At 34.4% G+C, this 23,236-nt stretch overlaps 1 protein-coding gene across 1 annotated transcript; it reads left to right on the forward strand.

Moving 5' to 3' along the window:
- Positions 1-20,011: 20,011 nt before the first annotated feature.
- HELRODRAFT_85268 (hypothetical protein) lies at positions 20,012-21,029 on the forward strand (the record flags this gene model as incomplete). The annotated part of the gene is made up of 4 exons (XM_009026024.1): positions 20,012-20,082; positions 20,175-20,215; positions 20,542-20,569; positions 20,963-21,029. Coding segments are annotated over 4 exons (207 nt in total), but the record flags the coding sequence as incomplete, so codon positions are not given.
- Positions 21,030-23,236: the final 2,207 nt, after the last annotated feature.

Below are 23,236 nucleotides of genomic sequence, written 5' to 3' on the forward strand. Positions count from 1 at the left end.
TGGTGTAGATGATGATGATGGTGATGATGTTGTTGTTGTTGATGATAATGACGATGATGTTGATGATGATGAATATTAATGTTGGATTTTTGTTAATTTTTTTAATTGGCACACATATTTTGTTGTCGTCAGCTGTTATATTTCTCTCTGATTGCTATATTGCTACTGCACGATTTAGTTTTTTCATTCATTCATTACTTCATTCACTCATTTATTATTATTATTATTATTATTATTGTTGTTATTATTATGGACTATTTATATAGCGCTTGTTGAATAATAGTGTGTTATTGTTATTGCTGTTGTTGTTTTGAACAATCGTCTTTCCAATGCATTGATCCGGTGACTTTTGCTTTCAAATTACTTCTTGTTATTATTATTATTCTTATTTGTTTATTATTACTATTATTATTATTATTTTTAATTAATTGTTAATCCGTTACTCGTCTATTAATGAGTGAGTCGTTCATTCGTCATTCATTCATTCATTCACTTATCAATGATTCATTCAATCGTTCATGCTGTTCGTTCATTCATTCGTTCGTTCATTCATTCATTCATTCATTCGTTCGTTCATTCAGTTATTCATTCAATCATTCATTTAATCATTTTTACCCATCTAACTAATTTTCATCCCAACGCATTTTTTTGGTCAATATTTGAGAATTTGATTGATTGGCTGGTTATATAACTCAGTCATTAATCCACTCATCGGTTGATTGATTGTTTAATTCCGTCATTCACTCTTTGATTCATTCACCGCCGATTCATCCATTGATTCACTTGTTCATTCATTCAGACAATGATTCAATCGTCCGTTAATTAATTAATTAATTAGTTAATTAATTAATTAACGGTCTTTATATTCTTGATTTAGGAAATGTGTGTAAATATTTTTCAGATTAATATTAATATTTGATGTTTGGTTCAGTTGTTATAAGGTCTTTGTTGGTGTCGAAAGTCATCACACATCATAATTATCATTACCGTTACATTAATGTAATGTTAATGTAATGTTAATTTTATGTTAATGTAATTTTATGTTAATTTAATGCCTGGTTAGTGTTTTTTAATGATATGTTACGTTATTAATGTTAATGATACACTAGTGTCATGCTAGCGTTTGAGTTAAGTTAATGTTGGGCCTTGTTGGCGTTTTGTAAACAATTCAATTTTTTTATCATGAGCTTTTTCTGTTGTGTATTGAAGTTTATGTTATGTTTGTTGATTGATTGATCGGTTGGTTGGTTGGTTGGTTGGTTGATCGATTGATTAATGGTTGAATGAATGAATGGTTGATTGATTGATTGATTGATTGATTGATTGATTGATTGATTGATTGATTGATTGATTGATTGATTGATTGGTTGATTGATTGGTTGAATGGTTGTATAGGTAAAAAAGAATAATTGAATAAATAAATGAACGAGCGATTGATTAAAAAAATAGATAATTAAATGACTGATTTTTTTGTTGATTGATTGATTGATTTTTGGTGATGCAATAAATGATTGACAGTTTGATTGGCTGAATGATTGAACGTACGTTGCTGACCAGGTGTCATTATATTATTTAGGTGACTTTTTTGAAGTTTAATTTCGTCGTTGATGAATTTAGCTTGTTATGTCGGTGTCTTCTTTTAGATTTTTTATTAACACCCCATCAGATCGTGTCTGAATGATTGTTTAGCTGATTGACTGATTGATTAATTGATTGATTGGCTGATTTATTGGCTGATTTATTGATTGGTTGGTTGATTGATTGATTGATTGGCTGATTCATTGGCTGATTGGTTGGCTTATTGGTTGGCTGATTGGTTGATCGATCGATTGGTTGATAGATTAGTTGATTGATTGATCTTTTTTAGGACATATTTTCTATAATTGATTTAAACAATTTAATGTACTTTGGAAATAAATATGTTTGATCTACGCCAGCCTGTCGAGCACTGCTAACTCCACACTCTACTTTTCTTGTACATATGTTGTTAAAATATCTTGGACAGGTTTCATTGCATTTTATAGTGTTTTTATAGCTTTCGCAATTTACTAACTAATTAATTATTCAATTAAACAATTAATTAAGCAATTAATTAATTAAATAATTAACAGTTAATTTTATATTGCCCCAATTTTATCAATTAATTAAGCAATTAATTAGTTAATACAGTTAATCTTACATTACCCCAATTTTATCAATTAATTAAACAATTAATTGAGCAATTAATTAGTTAATACAGTTAATGTTACATTACCCCAATGAATTTTTTTATCGTCCAGTTGATTTAAACGTTTGAGAAATACTTCTGCTAACATTGGCTATCATCATCGATGTCCATTTATTAATGCATAATTTGGATTGACCTTAACTTTTGACAAAATTTATTCGATTGTATTGTTTGATTTATTTCATAAAAAAAGAGAATAAAATATTTCGAATGAGGCATCGAATACAATGAACGACATGGTCTAGTTTGTTTGTCTGTTTGTTTGTGTGTGTGTGTGTTTCTTTGTTTTCAAGATTTTGCCAAAAGTTTCTATAAATGCTGGAGTTTTTAAATTAATTTTATTTTTATAATTGTATCAAAACGTTCCGATTGGTTCTAGGACCATTTAGGTGTTTAAATGTCGAAACTTCGTGCATATAGACCCACATGATTGTTAGTATCGAATTATTATTGTATTATATTATGAACTAATAAGTTATATTATGATTTAATATTATATTATGTTGAACGATGTGGTTTATTGAAGAAGTCTTCAGTGAAAGAGTATGAGGTATGCGATGTACAATTAACCGGAGGTAGATCGCAGAAGTACTGGAAAGAGGGTACAGAAGTTCGCGTTGCAGTTGCAACGATATATTGTAAGCCAACATGAGGTTAAGCTCTAAAACTAGATAGATGTGTGAATTGTACATGGTATGATGAATCTATAATAAATGTATGGTGAATTGAATGTTTGGTGAATGAATGGTGAATGTATGATGAACGTTTTGGAATGCAATCATGAAGAAAAGGGTAATATATGATGAACGTATGGTGACATAATGTATGATGAATGTATTGAACGTATAATGAATGTATGGTGAATGTATGACGATTGTATGAAGAATGTATGACGATTGTATGATGAATGTATGACGATTGTATGATGAATGTAAGATGAATGCATAGTGAATGTAAGCTGAAAAGCCATTCGTTTGTGTCGGCTTGCATTCACATACACACGGGCACATGCACTGCACACTTATGAAGACGAATTTGTTTCTTTTGATGCGAAGATGAATATTTCGACCGAAACTGGTAAAATCTTGCATTAAAATTGAATAAGTTATAAATTGTAAAACAAAAAATTAGTTACGATATGTCGTTGTTTGACTTGATCTTCATGTTCTTCCAGCTATTGTCTTGGTTGTTGCATTATTGTTTCATTCCTTAAAACACCTTCAGCAGATCGATATTCGATAGGTAGTGGAAGCTTATGCTGTAGAATAGAAATACTCTTTCGAAGCTCATTATCATAATTTATTCGTCTAGCTTAGGTCGCTAATTTACAAGCTCAGCCACAGCAGAGTTTTCTGTCACGTGAATGTCTTTTGAAGATATGTTCCTTTGTCACCTACTCTCGTTTCTTTGAATGCTTTCTGAAGTATGAACAAGTTGATGAAGAAATAATCAAAGCCATCCGAGGAAAAAACGCATTATTTGATAACGGTGTAAAAATGTTAGATTATAAAGTAAAATTACTGCAGAAAATTACTGCCAAAAACGTGGCATAAGAAACAGTGTTAATTTCTATTCCGCTGTTGTTTCTTTTTGTTCAGCTGTGCGATGTAGGCGCCTCGGATGAGATCAATACTTTGTCAACTAGTGCTGCTCGAACGAACGACAAGTTTGCTGCAGCCTGCTATGCACAGAACGTTCACACGCCTGCTGCTGTTGCTGTTGCTCGTTTGTTTCACTTGGTCCATTGTGACTGTGTGTCCCCGTTGTTTCGTTATTTCATATCGTTGTTAACTGGTGTTGTTAACTGCTGATGTTGATGAATTTGCGTTCATTGCGTTGGCTACCTTCCGATTACTTGCACCTAAATTATTTCAAGTCGATGTCTCAATTCAATGTTTTGGTAAAAAAATTTGAAGTACACCCGCATTGTTTAAAAGAACACAATTTGATCGCCGTGGGTGCTCGTTGTTCTTGTGGGATGGATGTAATGTAATGTCGGGATGAATGTAATGTAGGGATGGATGTAATGAAGGGATGAATGTAATGTAGGGATGGATGTAATGTCGGGATGAATGTAATGTAATGTAGAGATGTATGTAGCTGTTATAAACAACTTACAATCACACCACAACACACTTGAAATTTACCTCTGGACAAAATACAAAAAGAATAATTTTGACGCTGTTGATCGATTTCGGCAAGCAAAAACTTGCGTAACCAAAAGCTGCCTGAAATTAGAAACATATTTAAAAGTTGTTCGTCTTAGCTATAGTTTTTGAAAAATTAATTTTTATAAAATTTCTAATCAAAATTCTAGAAAAATTTTGATTTTGTGCGCTTGGTGTGTATTCCATTATTCTACAAATTGGATGACATAAGAAAATCTTTGATAGGACAGTGAGGCTCACAATTTAAGAGGTTTTCTAAGTTTTTGTAAATCACACCAATGTGTGTACAAATAAGAAACCAACGTGCGCAATCCTATACAACCTCTTATGGGGTTGTGTGCTTTTGGCTGTAAATTTGGCTAATAAGTTCTTTTTAAAGACGCTAATGGAGGATTGTCTAACCGAAAAAATGCTGTTTTAAAAGGCTGTTAAACACTTTTTGACAGATGTCTGGATTAATTTTTAAATCAACCGGCAATGAGTTCCAAACTTTTAAAGAAACAACTGGAAACATTTTCGCCTCAAAATGAAATGCTTTGAACAAATGACATGAAAAATATTTCCTTGTGATTTCTGATTTTAATTAAATTTGTTTAGAAGACACTTGAAACTAATTTTTACCATACCTTTTAAGCAGTGGCGGATCTAGAGGGCAGGGCAGAGGGCACTGCCCACTCGTTGGGTGCAGCTTTTTAAAAAAAGTCAGAAAAAAGGACCGTTTTATGTGTAAAATCGACTAAAAGTTGAACGTAATAAGGTCGTCAGCTACACTGCCACAAATTTTGCTCCCCGTGAAAATTGGCTCCCCTGTAAAAATTTAAACATTTTCAAATTTTTGCCCCCCTGTCAGAGTTGTTTTCAAATAAATTTGTTCGTTTTTAGTTGGAAAACAATTTCTTACCATCAGTATTATTTTCAACTTAATTCTGTCCTCTTCCAATAACAACTGAAATTCATTTTCCGTGCACTTATAACGCTATCTACTTGACTCAAGCAATCAATCTATTCACGAATTTAAGGAAAGATGTCAGTTGATACTCGTTCAATCCACACTGGACAGAGTTGCAAAAATCAACTTTTAGGCAAAGAAAGCTAATCACAGAAGTTTTTGACAATTTTACCGTAAGACAAGTTTGAATTGTCTCCATCTTGTCCTTGACAGAGGCGTTCTACGTAGTTTTCCATGAAGAGACCCAAGTGAAGAATGACAGTAAGATTCACAGCTGGTCCATTGATTGATTGACTGATTGATTGATTGATTGAGTGATTGAGTAAGTGAGTGAGTGATAGAACAAAAATTAATTTGAGCGATTATAAAAATTATTTTTTTAATATCACATCAAGTCCAAAAATATTACCAATAATAATATAACATTTCGGTTGATAGTGATGATTTTTTTAATAATTATAAGAAGAATAATAAGAAAAGAAAGATCTCTTTTATTGGCCGAAAAATTCAAAATAAAATCAAAATACTTCGGGATAATGACGAAGGCTACATGCTGCATTCAAAGGATCAATCTATAGTCTTTTTTTTTGAAAAGACTAACGACTCGACGACAAACTTTGTCTAAACTTAACACTCAGCGACAAAAATTGTTTCAACTCGAGACTCAGCAACGAACATTTGCCTACAAAATCTATCATGATCATCCTGTTTTTTTTCAATCATTCTATCTTTAATGGAGGAGAGAATAAAAATTTCAAATTCTACTTTATTCTTTTATTTCTATTAGTTTTATTCTCTTAAATAATCTGCAATGGCAATGGAGTCTGCTGAATGTTTGAGTGGCGGTGTGATAAGATGCAGATTGGGGCGAATTAGTTTTTTGGTAGAGATTGTAGATGCTGAAGTTGCTGTGGTGTGGCAAAGCTAGACCAGGAAAGAACTGCAATGGTTGATGTGTGAGATGATGTAGTTATGTGTAATGTACAAACGTTAAGTAGCTCAAATGTTGCACTGAATAAGTTTTATAAGAAATTTAATGAAACAATAAAATCATCATTGCATTTGTTTATTCATAATTGCATTTATTCATTCGTTCGTTCATTCGTTCATTTATTCATTCATTCGTTCATTTATTCATTCATTCTTTCGTTCATTCATTCATTCATTCATTCATATTTCATACAACATCCTCATTAATTCTTACATGTGGAGACGTGCATACACCTACCTCTGTCTACCTCCATAGATACCAATCTATTAATCTATACATATATAAAACATACATTCATACATACATACATACATACATCATACATACATACATACATACATACATACATACATACATACATACATACATACATACATACATACATACATACATACATACATACATCATACATACATACATACATACATACATACATACATACATACATACATACATACATATTTATTACATACATACATATTCTATACATACAAACATACATCAAACAAACAAACAAACAAACATACATACATACATACATACATACATACATACATACATACATACATACATACAAACATACATAAATACATATATACATACTTTATTGTGCATTTATACAAGAGTTTTTCACTTTGTGAACGCCGAATGTCACAACATACAATAATGATAATAACACACATCACTGCATTCTTTTCCATTTGTTGAGTTATAGAGAGATAGATAGATAGAGAAAGAGAGAGAAAGAGAGAGAGAGAGAGAGAGAGAAAGAGAGAGCAGGAAATCTTCAGATGTCTGCTTACTTGCTGCCACAACAACAACATCCCCGTCCTCAACAAATACTAACAACATGATCCAGACTGCAATCAACACAATTAGCTACAAAGACGTGAACGACTGCACTGAAAACATCAAAAACAACAGCATCACCAGTAGCAGTTGCAGTAGCAGCAGTAGCAGCAGTAGCAGCAGTAGTAGCAGCAGCAGCAGTAGTAGCAGTAGTAACGGCATATTCCTGTGAGTTGTCCTTTTCCATGACTTAATGCTGTTGCAGACTGTACTCTTTCTTGATCTCATTATAGTTACGCTGCTGCATTCAAAAGCTGTGTGTCATGTCATCCATCTATTTTATTGTGTGCGTGTGTGTGAACGTAAACATGATTATTTATACTTCCATGTAGACACATGCGTTTAATAACACACACACACACACATTCACGAACGCAACGATGGCTACGACGTTCGCCTCACTCGCCACAAGTGTCTAGTTTACGAACGTACTCACGGCAGTGCAAGCTCGTGTTCTGTTGTCGTGAGAGCCACATGGGCGGCGCTTACGAGTCAATGCAGTACTATTGAACTGAGGTAGGTAGGTGTGCGGCGCTATACTATGCCTGCGTCTTCTTGCGGTTGCTGCTGCTTTCTTATTCTTCTTCCTCATCCTCTTCTTCCTCTTTTTCTTGCTTCTCTTTCAACGCGCTGGTGCCATGCTGCTCGCCTGACAGAAGATAGGATAGGAAGAGTGGCGATCGATCCGCGTGTAGTTTATTTCAGAACTTTTATCGCCATTCACCGCATACTCTCCAGTCTTTCGTTTCATTTAATTTTGCTTCTGCTTTAATATAATTGTTAACTGTGCTGTAGTTTTTTGACGGCGTCTCAAGTTTCAAATAGTCCCATTTCGGATTGTTAATAGATGCTTGTGAGTTGGCTGTGGAGGTGAGTGCCGATGTGGTCATTGGAGGTGAGTGGGATGTATTTTTTTCATCAACAGGCAACCATTTTATTAATAAATATTATTTCTACATCAAAAATCTCATTCCTTCGTCGCATGGGTTAACATCGACTTTAAATTGAAACATTCATTTTTTCATTTACAATAAAGCTTGATGAACATGCTAAACATACCACAATATAGTCACAGACATTACAAAACACATTCATATGTGAATTTTGACTTACTAGTTAATGTTGACACTTTGAAGAATCAACAGGAGACAAAATTTTGGAAATCTTACACCAACAATAATTGTCAAGAGATAAAAAACCAACACCAATCAACACAGCTAAACACGGGAAACAATTGAATTGTAATGTCAACAAAATCATTAACGATGACACCAAACAATATATTAACAACTACGTTAACACCAACCAGCTCAACTTTTACAAACTCCAGCCACCCAAAATGACCTAACCATCCAACACATAGCATTCATGAAAATGAATCACACTTCGCATCAACTTTCTCGTCAATCAATCATCGCTTGTATTCCGTTCAAGCACCACGGCTAAATTTAATATAAAACTTTCAAATTATTAATAATAAAAAAAAACATAATTTCATTTATTTCAATATTCATAAATTGTCAACTTATTAAAAAATCCCACTAAGTAGAAAGTGATTTGATCTGTCTCTTAACATTCTGTTGCAAGCAGGTCCAACTTAAACATTCAAGAAATAAAAAGAATCTATTTTCGAGCTAGCACCAGTGACTTATTTCTAGATAAGTGAATTAGTACAAGATACCGTATGATGACGAAGTAGTTAAATGTAATGAGGTACGAAGATGTAACAACCACTGATTAGATTAAGATGATTAAGATGATGAAGATGATGAAGAACCATTGTTCATTGACGACCATGATGGACGTACTGGAGATAATGGTGATGATATTATAATGATGATGATCTAATGGTATAATAATAATAATTATAATAATAATAATAATAGTACTGATAATTATGAGAACATCCTTTCATTCTGAAACATACGTTGTAATTATAAAGTTAAAATAATAAACTTATAATGTAAATTATATAGTTATTCTACAATGCTCGCCATACATTTTGAAATATAATAATAATAATAATAATAACATAATAATAATCAAATGGTGCTATGATGATGATGACAATAACGTTATGATAATGATGATCTAATGGTGTTATGATGATGATGGTGATGTTGATCTAATAGTACAATGATGATTTCGGTGGTGAAGAAGTGTCGGTGGGATGGTTTGAGCTAAACAAAGAAAAACTTCTTCGCTTTGTTTGTCACTGGCTGTGGCTGGCTGGCTGAGTAGTAAATGAACGTTCTAGTTCGTGTGTGCATGCGTTGTTGTCTGTTCGTTTGTCGTTCGCGCGTTGTTGTTTGTTCGTTTGTTTATTCGTGTGTCGTTCGCACGTCGTTTGTTCGTTTCTTTATTTGTTCGTGTGTTTGTTTGCGTGTCGTTCGCGCGTTTGTTTGTTCGTTTGCGTGTTTGTGTGTTGCGTTGTTTGTTTGTTAGTTTGTTTGTTGTCTCCTACAAGTTCCACTTCACACACACATGTGCGCTTCCTAGCTGTTCTGCTCTGCTTTGTTCACTAGCAAATGAATGCGATCATTAGTTGTATCTTCTTTACTCACTATTTCATTTCATCATTTAATCATTTGCTCGTAATACTTCGTTTTCTTATTTATCCATCCATCCGTTCATTCAATCATTCATCTATCCATTCATTCATTCATAATTAGTTAATTAATTCACCCATTCACTCGTTCGTTTGAATTTGTTCATTTATTTGCTCATGTTCCAGCACAATTCTGTTTCATTCACGTGCATACTTAATGAGGAATTGTAAACAAAAGGAGGGAGTTACAAGAGGATGGATAATTTATTCATGGCCAGGCATGCATGGCGTTCCATTATTTTTGTTCTGCGCTCTCTGCATTATCGTCCGCTCCATAAATGGAAAACTTTTACTCTAGCGACGGAATTTGTATGGGAGCACCAAGTGTGTGAAGCTGTCGAAAAATAAAATGCGGACTTTGACGAGAATGACTTGACTGGTGATGATTAGTAGTTGGCTGATTGATTGAATGATGAATGGATGGATGAATAGATTGATGGATGGATGGATGGATGGATATATATATAGATGGATAACTAGCTGAAGTCGGCCGGTAAGACTGACATGTCAGTTAAAAAGTTGATAATATTTTTCGAACTATCATCTCAGCTGACATTTTGCATCTAAAACGTTAAAAAAAATAATTATTTCAATTATTCGAAATAATTCCGAGAAAAATTATTCCAGTGAACATGGAAGACATGATGCATTGTCAACGATGAAGTTGTTTTAAACACTTATATGGAAGGCACAAGCCGGTTACCAGATTCCTTTCCATTCGACATTTTGAGATCATAAAAAATGAGAGAAAGAAAGAGAGAGAGAGAGAGAGAGAGAGAGAGAGAAGGGGGGGGGGTGGAAGATGGGAAAGAAAAGAAACGCATAACTAGTACGTTGCTGTCAATTAGTTTGTTTGATAACTAATTTGTTAAACTGTTAAAGTTTTATTTAAGCAGTCGACAATGGAGTTTGTTTATAATGAGGTATTTAACTTTGCGTTACTTGATGCTTCTTGTTGTGTTGTGTGTTGTTTGTTTGTGTACGTGAGGGCATAATAAATGTTGCGTGTGTACGTGTTACTTAGCGTACGTGATGATCTTTCTGAGAGAGTTATGTGTGCTTATGAGTGTGTGTATGTGAAAACAAGTGCGAGTGTACGTGTGGTGCGTATAACCAAAGTTGATGCACACACTTTAAATTTTGCTCGTTGAGTATCTTATCGATTGATGCTATGAGGTCACATGATTAATTAGAGATTTTCAATTACAAACATCATTAGTACTCTGAGTGAGTAAGTTTTTTGTGTTGTTGTGCTGTTCAATGTGTTGTTGTGATCAGTCGTGTTATGCTAACCATTTTTCAGTTTGGGAGAACTAATTTTTCTATCATAATTTTCTACACACCACCATTCAACTTCAAATTATTTGGCACTAACATTCAGCAGACTTGGTTGGTTACATACATTCAGAGCCAAATAGTGGCCATCCTAACGGCAATTTATTTAGCATGTGTATATGTACATTAGTGTGTATTTATACGCACATACAACAAATGTGTCTCTATTTGTATATATCAACATAGAAAGCACACGTAACCATTATTCAAAAGTTTCAGCCCGCCAGCCCACAAACCATCTGCTCTTCTTCTCGCGAGTAGCAAACTTGCTAGCGTTTGATGCGTTGTGCGCTCAGCCTAATACTAGCACACATTTAGTACCTCCAATACAAAAATCCATAAATGGTTTTTCGTTTGTAACTTTCGGTATCTATAATTATTTATTTGTGAGCTGAATTTACATGATCATTCACGTACAAAAGGTAGTGAACAAACACACGCACGCACACACACAACATATATATATATATATATATATATATATATATATATATATATATATGTATATATATACCCAGCAATACCCACACTCATACAAACAAACAAATAAGAAAAATGAACAGGTGTTTAAGTAGTTGTGTAGATAGAAGCAAGCAGGCCTTTAAGCATAACTCAGCATACTTGCTTGATCAAGCTGCTCAACTGCCAAACGACACGTACCTTACTGTCTCACGAGAACTTGTGTAAAAAAAGTGTAATCGGCTGTGTGTGTGTGTGTGTGCGCGTGTATTGAAGAGAAGTAGATGAAGATGTGAGGGTGATGTTGTCATGAGATATTATAATTATCTCATTATACTGATGTCACGATAACATGATGATAATGTAATGAAGGCGTGGAACTGATGATATGATGATAAATGATTTGGTGACTGAAACTTCGAAGCATGTAAGCGCCCTAGTGAATATTAACATGAAATAGTGAACATGAAGGGTTGAACTCGTGCAATTATTGTACACACTCAAGTTCGCCAGCAGCAGCGTCAATAGCATTTGTAGATCATTTGAATGAATTAATGACAAAGTTGATCGATAATAACTTGAGTTGTATAAAGTAATGCACGAGGAAAAGTTTGTTAGTGTGTGGATGGGCTGCCTTGATGAACTCTAACAAACGCTGCCTGTCATTATGGAACATCATACAATGTTAATTACTGTGAGGAGTCAGTTGGTGTTATCTACAATACAACATTTTTATTTGGATTTAAGGATTATTTTTTATAGAAATTTTTAGGTTAACAATGAAAAAATGCATAATGCGAAATTAGAATTAATAATAATAATCGAGTTAAACAGTAAATAAGTTTAACAGTAAACTTCTGCGCATGTATAGGCATATTATTATGACAATATATAACTAGCAGTCCGTATGACTGCATGCATGTTCTACATACGTGGGGCCATATGTTCACCAGCTTAAAAAATCGACACAAATGTTCTTCGCGTTTTTGTTGAGCCACAAGGAACAAGTTTTTTAAAGTTGAACGTTAATTCATTGCTGGCTGTTGTTCGATTGTTGCTGCTGTTGGCTGGCTTGTTGCTCGGCTTGCATGTGCAGTTGATAGTTCTTGTTGTCACATTGCTTACAATGCGCAGAATGGCACTATTGCATTGCTTATAAAAATATATATATATTTATATATATATATGTTCAGTTCAGTTGTCGCAAGAACACTGGGCTGACTGGATAACGCTCGTTTCAAAAAAGGATTTCAATGATGACACTGTTAATTAATTACAAAATAATTATAATTAACTATAATAACTTAAATTATAACAATTAACTAGAAAATTTTAAATAGTATTCAACACTAACGACTTCGGCTGTGTTAATTTTGAAAGTAGTCATCAATAACTATAACCAACAACAACAGACTCATGCACGTGCTTGGTTATTTATTTTGTCAATCTTGCGGGACGGTCAACAAACTGAGCCTATCATAAAGTTTTCTCGTGGATGTATTTTCCACATTTCGTCTAAACATGAAAGAAAAACAATTTGTTGGACTGCAAACAAAATTTATACATCAGTTCTCATAGGTGATAGTTGGTGACTGCATACAGCAAATGTTTTGAAAAATGAATAAAATTTTAAAATTATTTTCAACTAAACTAGACTTGAAGCTTGATTTTATATTATATTTCATCTAAATAATTTGAATTATTATTCGTGTAGTGAACATTTTAAAATTTTAAATAAATATTCATTAATATAAAAAAAACTCTTTAAAATGTTGGCAGAAATTTCAAAACCGGTCAAGAAAAAAAATTCAAAACTTTAAAACACCCACGTGAAAGAACCAACTTTGTAACATCGGGATAACAAATTCACCAGAAAAACACCAACAGCACACAACAACATTCTAACGAGGGATAACTTAGGCCCGCACGACACCAGCCTCACAGCAACAATCGCCACTATGAAGAACTCCAAAAATATCAACGGTACGTCAAGTCAGTCACTTTTTCTCACATTATTTTTTCGTTATAAAATAGTATATTGCGTCAGAGGGTTCTTAATATCTGTGCTTTTCTGCTAGAGAATCATTAGCATATGTGCTGTTAAAAGGTTATTAATGCTTTACACTTACATGTGCTATTAGGCCATCGGAAACCCTTCTTGACATATTGCCCCTTGATTAAAATTTATCTGTTCATCCCGTTCAATACTATTTCTCAATTGATTTTTCGCAATTTTTCTTGGTTCTTAATAAATGTAAGTGTATTTCATTGCGTATAATGATTATGTTGTCCAGTTATTTTGATTCTACGAAATTTAACTATCTGTAAATGTGAATTAAGACCTAATATTGTGAACGTTTGCCAAAATTACTTATCATGGTACATTAACATTTATATTATATTATAGTAGGGTACCATTAACACTGTCACCACTTCTGCTAACCCCGCCAAAAAAGTAATTTGGAAACATTGATTAGTTTTAGCGAAAGTTTTTTTTAATTCATTAAATTCACAAAATAAAATGGATTAAAAAAACTAATCACTCTAAAAAATCACTCTAATCATTAAAAAAAACCTCTTTACTAAGTTGAACATAGTAAAGAAGAAAATGAATAAAAGTTAAAGTTCTAAAGCAAATAAAGACTTTTATTAAACTGACAATTTTTATTAAACCAATCCAACATTTTTGGCAAAAGTAAGAAATAACAACAGCAGTAAAAATCCCAACTAATTAAAAAGTGAACATTGGAAGTTAATTTTTCTGATTCAGAAGAAACTTATTGTGCGGTTGTGTTGCAGTTATTTGTTACCTTTGATAGATTACCATTCTTTGCAAAATATTTAATTTTTATTTTCTCGGTTTAAACTAAATGCCTAAAACTTTTCAACAGGTATCGCTGATAAAGATGCAGGAGGGTAAGTCAATGAAGAATGGTTTTTATTTAATAAATTTGCTCTTAAAATTATAAATGGATTTAAATTAAATGTCTGCAAACTTAGCTTAGATTAATAATAATATTAATATAAAATAATATTAATATAAAATAATATTAATATAAAAACAAGTTTTTCCTCTGTTTTTATAAAAAAAGAGCAAAAAATGTTCACAGATGTCCGACGAAGGGCTGCAACGGAGAGGGACACATCAACCAAAAGTTCAACAGACATCGAACGTGCGTTCTTGCATAGTTGATTTGATTTTTTTTTTCGCTACACAGTTTTGACAGACGCTGAGCCTTTTAAAAATTGTTCCTGGATAGGATAACTTAGTTCGAATATACCGTTTTGCCACATGATGCAAATGCAAAATCATATAATAATAATTTTAGGGTTTCGGAGAGACAGCTTTCAAACTTGTTTAGAGATAAATTATCGCCAAAAAAGAAAACAACGAACATAGCAGTTTTTCAAAATTTAGCGCATCACATCGTCTCTGTCTTGGATCGTTCTTGTGTAGTGCTGGTTGTCAGTTTCCAGGTTCTATTTTGCGATTGGGATATCATTATTTAACTGCTTGGCTGATTGACTGAGTTATTGGATGTCGAAGAGCAACATTGTTTGGCAGAGAGTTAGCTTACACTGGCCTACTAAGTAACGTCCTCTATAGACCGTTTCAAACACATCATTGAAAACTGTTTGTTATTTCTAGACTAAATTTTTCACACGATTTCTTTTTACACTAAATAGCCAGATAACGTACAATCTACTCAAGTATTCAAAACGAGCAAAATAAATTTAGAAAATAATATGCATCTGGTAAATTAAGTTCAAAGAACAATATTCAGAACTAAAATATGATGAAATTATTTAATTTATCATCTTGCATTTTACGATCGCAGCTCAAAAACCTACCTAACATATTCACCTCCTGAAAGCTATACCAAGCAGCTAAACCATGCCAACTTGATTACTTGAAGCTATTTTTTTCAACCTACTTATCCAGTTTGAAAATCATTTCAACCTATCTATCTGGCTAACTAAGACCATTCCAACCAACCAACCAACCTACCTCTTACTGTTTACAGGAAAAAGTCTACAACTACTGCAGTTTTAGTTATAATTTTCTGTAAATTTTAAAATCATTTTTCTACAAATGCCGAAAAGAAATCAAACAACATGTTTACTACTGAAAACTCACACGGTTCCCGCCGAAAATCACTAAAAATTAACCTATATAAATCTAAAAAACAACAAACAAAATAAATTATGTAAATCTAAGATACGATACGATATTGCGATACGATATGCTCAAACAAGACAGGTACTATTCAACTTAAGCATGCAACAAATATGCTTGCTATCCCTGAAGTTTAAAACTAAAATTTGTATTAAAAATAATTGTTTCAACTGTTCTTTTAAATGATCCAACAGTAAACAAGGCTGTCCTAACGCCGACAGAAAACGAAAGTCTGAAGAGAACACGCTTAAGTCCTGCCAACCAGATCAACATACCAACAACTTCGCACCGATAAAGAAAGTTAAATGCCATAACAACGCAACTTCAGAAAGTGTCACGCACGAAAACAGAGCGGAAAGAGACAAAACCAAAAACAGCAGCATCATCACACGTTTCAAAAGAAACGTCCGACAACTATCCGCTCTAGAAATTCTAAACAAAAGAATCAAAACGAGGAGTTTAAAAAATTCAGAAAAGCCTAAGATATCAAGTAGCCAACATTCAGTCGTTGCATCTCGTGAAAATACTGTAAACATCAGTGCAGATGAAAATTTAAACAGAAATGAAATGAATTCCAGCAAAGATAAAGAAGATGACGACGCTACTCTTTCGGGCATTGATGGCCTGAACAACATTGAACTTTCAATGAACAATGTCGACAAGATTGAATTAGCGAGCAGCCAGCTGAATGGTTTCCATCGCCAATTGACCCTCTTAACGGCAAACATGGATGTGACGTCTAACAGCCATGAGAATAATTGTGATGAAATTAATAATCTGAACATTCTTAACGATAACAACAGCAGCAGCAACACCGACAGTAATATTTTTTACAACAGTGGATTCACCAGCGGCAACAATTCAAACAACTACAGCAACAACGACGACAGCTACAACAACGACAACTGCATCTCGGCAGATCAGAACGCTTTCATTCTGGAGGTGGGAGGTTCCGAGGAAGTTCTCGATTGCCATGAAGATAACGTCTACGAGAACGTCAATGATAATGATGAAGATAACGAAAGTGAAGTGATCGACGTCAAGTTAACAGGCCCTGGCACTGAACTGAACAGCCAAGAAACACGCAACCCTAAGAAGGATGGCGACGACGACGATACGAGCGATAACAATGAATTCTATGAAAAACCTCACGATCCCCACAAAACTCATTCATTCAGCTCTTTCGGAATTAACAGTTCCAACAACAGTACAAAAGTAGTTTGTGGTAGGAGCAACGAACTCGACGACGATCTCCATTCAAACCACGAAGGGGTATCTAGCGAGGTCCTAATCAGCAAGATGTTCACTGCCAGCAACGTACTTTGCAGTTATGATCCGGCCATTGGGGAGGACAACGACGTTGAGTCAAAGAGCAACGAAGAAGATGAGGATGACAACCTGCCAGGGATGGGAAAGCTAGAAATCGATCTGGAGAGCTCGGAAACACTTTGTAAGTCAAACCAGAATGTTGAGGATGGAGAGGACGAAGATGAAGAAATTTCTTCAAATAACAACAGCCTCGGTGATAACAGTAAAAATTTTGTAAATGGTGGCGAGATGGTCAATACTATTTTTGCAAGCGTTGCCTGTGTAAAAAACTGCAATAAAAACGATAATTTCAACTCAGCGTTGTGCTCTGAAGATTTGGAAATTGAAGATAAATTAAAAGCAACATGCGTTGGGGAGTTGTTAATGAAAGTGGAAACTTTATCCAGTGATGCAAGCAGCTCTGATTATTTAAACCACCAAAAGGCTGGAATGCCAATCAAACTAGAAATCAAACCCCAACAGCCCCAACAAATTCAAGTTATTGAGAACAGTCCCACAAGCAGTGAATCTAATGTTGACAGTGTTTTGGATTCTAACGTTTTGTTAGCAAATTTACTCAAGAATAATAATGCAAATAATTTACTCTTGCAACTGGGTGTAATGAAAGCTTTGCAACAGCAGCAGCAGCAGCAACAGTTGCAACAAAAACAACAGCAACAACAGTTGCAACAACAACAACTTCAACAACAACAAATTCAACTCCAGCAACAAAGTCATGTAAAATCAATTCAGTTACAGCATTTGCAGCAACAACTTCAAAATATTGTGTCCTCATTAAATGTTTCAACTTCTTTGCCCGCCAACATCAACACCATCCAACCAATTGTCATCTCACCCCAACCGAAGGCGTTCGTTAACAACAACAGCAGCAACAACAACAACAACTCATCCCAACGTGTGTCTGTAATACCACAACAACAAATTTCGTCAACACTTCAACAATTGGCCTTAGCCGCTCAACAAATGAAATCAACATCTCAACAGTCTCAACAAATGCAGCAGCAGCAACAGCAGCTACTAATTTCACAAATATCTCAAAAACTTGCATTAGTAGTTTCAGCTGCTCAACAACAACAGCAACAGCAGCAACAACAAATTGCGTTGAACTCTGCAACGAAATCAACTCCGATACTTGGCGGCGTGCGACCGCTGCAGGCCTCCAACATGAACAGCACGTTATCAGGATTGTTAGCAGCAAACCTTCCGCAACAGACTCAACTACTTTCTGCCGCAGCCTCTTCAACAGCAGCTCCAACATTGGTGAGGACCACACTTTCTCAGCAGCTGGTCCAACAACTCCAGCAACATTTCAACTCGGCCTCCAGTCTCAGTGGCTTAGCAGCAGTTGCTCAGGAACAAGCCAAACTACCAGTTAACGTTCCAGCAACGTTAAATTCACCTCAAACGTCACCTCAGTCGACATTTTTGCTGTCGCCATCACCCTCTTCCACGTCAACTTTCCTAGTGACGTCTTCATTGTCGTTGTCCTCCGTGCCATCATCTCTATCGTTATCGTCCATTTCGTCAGCTGGATCATTAAATTTTGATGTGCCAACGATTTCCATTTCCATAACCACCTGCTGCCCAGTTGTCATTCCACTTGCACCCGCCAAGACAACGTCCTCCAATCTGCCGTCAAACTTGGTCCTTTCAACGAATCTCCCTCAACAACTCAAGCTGCTGACCGGAGTTCAACAGGTCATAAAAATGGCGGGAGCACAAAATGGCAGCAATCAGAATGCGATTGCTGCCTCACCGACTGTCGTGCAACAACTTTTCAGACAGATACTGCAGCAGCAAATGCAACAGCAGCAACAACAGCAGCAGCAAACAAATGTTTCTTCAGCTACCAACAACACTCAGGTAAAAGATTCATTTCGCTACTTGCTTATTTTTTCAAAACAAGGTAGTTTTTTTTAGAATTTTTTAGTTGATAATGTTTACTATTTATTTGTTAACAATGATCAATTAATAAATAGATTAACAGATATTGATAAAATTTATCAATCCATCATTTAATTAATTGACTAATTGATTAAATAACTAATGTTTTTATCAAGAACCAACAACACTCAGATAAATTAATTAAATTATTATTTAATTAATTCATTAATTAACTAATTAAATTGAACTTACCAGAGCAATGCGGCAAGCAGCTTTTTGTCAACAGCATCATCATCGGCATCATCATCATCATCATCCTCTTCGTCATCGTCAGCCACATCTCCCGCCCCTTCGCTGCCCACCATCAACTCCCCCCACCTCCCCAACGTACGACCCCCCCTACGTTTCATCGCACCCACCTCCCACACCAACAACCTCATGACCACTCTCAAACAGCTTATGTCCTTCAAGGAAAACAACTTAAATTTGCTGGCTGACCTCTCCGTCAATGGAGCCGCTGCAAGCAACAACATCGTCATCAGCAGCCAAGTCAGCAGCAGCAGCAACAGCAGCTGCAACAATATCATCAACAGTGTCAACAACAGCAACATCCCAATGCTCTCTCCAAAAGACAGTGCAATGAAAGGTCTGTGGTGTCCAGTGGCTTATATCAATGTTCATACTGAAATTAGTGAACTGAACTTTAAATTTCTTACCTTGCTTGGTATTTGTTTAGTCGCATCTTTGATTGCCTATCTTTATTTTATGGTTCCTCTCGTATGAATCAAGAGTCGTATTTGTATTTGTCTGAATTAATGATCGCCTTCAACTTTGAAACTGATGAACATTTGTTACTGTAAACTTTCTGCTTACACCCTTTAAATTATGTGTAAACTTTTATATCATATAACCCCGGTAAACAATTAACAAATAAGAACTTTGAGAACAACGCGTTAATTAGTAATAGATACTAATTACTAATTAATTAATTAGTAATTTAGTTAATAAATAAAAATATATAAATTTGACGTAGGTGAGAGCAAGTGTCCTACCCCAAATTGCGATGGCACCGGGCATGCTACTGGCCTCTACTCACATCATCGAAGGTCAGTGCTGTGCTGGTCACTAGCATTACGTGGTCATTTGCTGGTTGATTGGTAGGTCGGATTAAATATTCAACCTTTTTTCAAATTTGCAGTTTGTCTGGCTGTCCGAGGAAAGATCGTGTTACTCCTGAAGGTTGCTGAAGTTTTTTTGTTATTAGTTTTTATGTAGGAAATTGCGATAATACTGGTGCAACTATGCACTTCCACGCGTTCATTCTTACAAGCTTGTTGGGTCTATTTAATGGAGACTTTATATTTTATCCATCATTAACATAACAACAGATAACCATCTCGACCATTAACATATCAACAAATAAGTCATCTCTATGGTAAAATGTTTGTTAACATATAAAAGAACGCATTTCAATCCAGAAATAGATAGATAAGTATATATATATATATATATATATATATATATATATATAAATTATACCTGTGAATTTTCCAACCTTCCAACAGTTCTGGCTCAGCATGATACAGTGCTCAGGTTGGCTTGTTCGCCGTGTTACTCTTCTTGAAACTTTCTATCTATAATTTTATTTATTAATTTATTTTTGTTTATTAATTATTGTGTTTAACTATTGTTGCGAATAAAATGTTAATTTTGTAAATGAAATGAGGTTTTTTTTGTTCAAAAGAAGAAATATAAGCATCCAAACATTCGAAATTTGGATTATTTTGCGGACCTGCTGCCAACTTTTTGAAAAGGCACATGCACGTACTACCGCACTAATTTGGAATGTGCAAACAAGGGAGTGTTTTGTAAGGAGGCTTGTGTTCGCCGCAGTGAATGAACTAAAAACAAACAAATAAAAATAGAACTATTAACAAACAAACAAACAAACATATGAAAAAACAAACAAACAAACAAATGACACAGATGTCCAACACCAGGTTGTACAGGCAGGGGACATGTTAACAGTAACAGGAGTTCACATAGGAGGTGAACAGATTTAAACATTTCTAAATTTTATTTTTTTTTAATTAATTAATTTTTTAATTTATTGAAATAACTTTTTTCATTTTTGTGTCTTATCCTCTCAGAACATTGGCGTTCATCGACTTTTACAAATCTTGGACATTGCAGCAGTTGAAGTGTGGGAATTAAAAATGACAAACGTTTTTCACAAATGTAAGCCATTGTCTTCTCCAGGCATTCATTCTAGTAGCTCTTGAATCTTCCATTCCTTCTTTTTTACAATGCAGCCAACAATCTTCAGCTGTCCTCGTCTGATTATTTAGTCTTCTATTTCACTTGCCAGATTGTGTTAATACACCTGCCAGTTCAGATTTCTAACAAACTTCCACATCTCAGTAGCATCAACTCTTTGCCCTATTACTTCAGTGATTGTCTTGTGTTTGGGACTGTTAGTGAACAGAACAAAATCTTTAAACTCTACAAGTTTTAATTTTGTAGGCATCCGTATTGGGCTATCGGTGAGGATGTTTCTCATTTTAGAATAGGAATTATTGTCGTAACAATTCTTAATTCCACAACTACATCACATTTACAACCTGAAGTGGTCAGATTTCCTTGATTAGTAATTATGTTGATTTGTTTCACTTGTTCGCTAACAATTCAAAAATTTAGTTAAAGGTTATAATGGTAAAAATGTCTTTTTTTATTGCCAACCATGCATTCTTTATTGCTGAAATGAAATTAACTTGCCAACCTTTTACCACCTTTATAGACCGGTTCTGAAATAATTTTTTGTAGCGTCTTAATTCATTCATTCATTCGTTTATTAATTTTTTCATTTATTAATTAATATATCCGTTAGTAAATAAATTAATTCTTTCGTTTGTTCATTCACTCATTCGTTCGTTCGTTCGTTCGGTCGTTCGTTTGTTCGTTCGTTCCTTCATTCGTTCATTCGTTTTGTTCGTTTGTTCGTTTATTCATCCACTCAATAAATTATTCATTCGTTTTCCCATCTATTCAGTCTATCCGGCTGCCCAATAGCGGCCCACGGAAAGCTATCTAGCGGTACACAACTCAAGAAAGCCAATCTGAGCATTATTGGAGGTTTGTGATGTGATGTAATATTTTTTTTTTTTTTTTTTAGTCTTAGTTATTGCAGCTCTGACATACGCAGAACCACTTACAATGTTACAGATATATTATCTAATAACAAATGATGTTATGTGATGTGATGATGTGATGGGATGATGTCATTACATAATGTTTGTTTGTTTGTTTGTACAGTTTAACGGCGTTTCAGCACAACTGGCTATTTTTACGCCCTTTGTTCCTTTTCTATAAATGCGTTTTGTTGTTTTAAAACTTTTGAGAAATTATTTTTAAATTCTATTAAAAATTTGTATTTCCTGAAGGAATGATATTAGATTATTGATTTTATCTCTGGAAAAAAATTTTTCTATTTCTGAAGGAATGTCATGTCGTTTCCTACTATTATTGTGACTATTACATTTGACCAAAATGTGATGGATAGTTAGTTTTTCGTTACAAGAGTTGCATGTAGGCAAATTTGTTTTGTTGAGAATCCAGGAATGAGTCAAACTTGAATGGCCTATTTTTAATCACACACATGTATGTCATGGGATCATAACATTTAAGTGTCCATATTGAATAGGTCTTGAGTAGAGTGTGGTGATGATCTAATAAAGTTAACGTACTCACATTTGTTATGATAATAATAATGAGTTGATTTCTCAGAGATAATGAAAACTAATGAACTTCTTGTTATTGATAAATTGTACAGAGGACTCAAACGCCATAGCTGTGATACCACCTGGTCAGTCTGTCTTTCTTATCATACTTTGCAATCATCATTTTCATCATCATCATTGTCATTAACTATCATCGCTATCACTATCTCACATCATTACCATAACTTTCCATCATCATCATCATCAACATTACCGTTAATCATTATCGTCAACATTATTATTATTATTATTATTTTCTTCTTCTTCTTCTTTTTCTTCTTATTCTTATTGTTGTTATTGTTATTGTTATTATTATTATAATTATTATTATAATTATAATTATTATTACCAACGCCGTTAACCACACCACCGAACGCAGTCCTGCCAGCGGTGAAGTCGTCGGATCGCCTTCTGAAGCCGGTCATCATCGCCAAGCAGCTCCTAGACAGCACGCTGACCTCAACAACCCACGGGGATCCTCAGA

Source organism: Helobdella robusta (assembly GCF_000326865.2).
Source record: "Helobdella robusta unplaced genomic scaffold HELROscaffold_45, whole genome shotgun sequence".
Classification (NCBI taxonomy): domain Eukaryota; kingdom Metazoa; phylum Annelida; class Clitellata; order Rhynchobdellida; family Glossiphoniidae; genus Helobdella; species Helobdella robusta.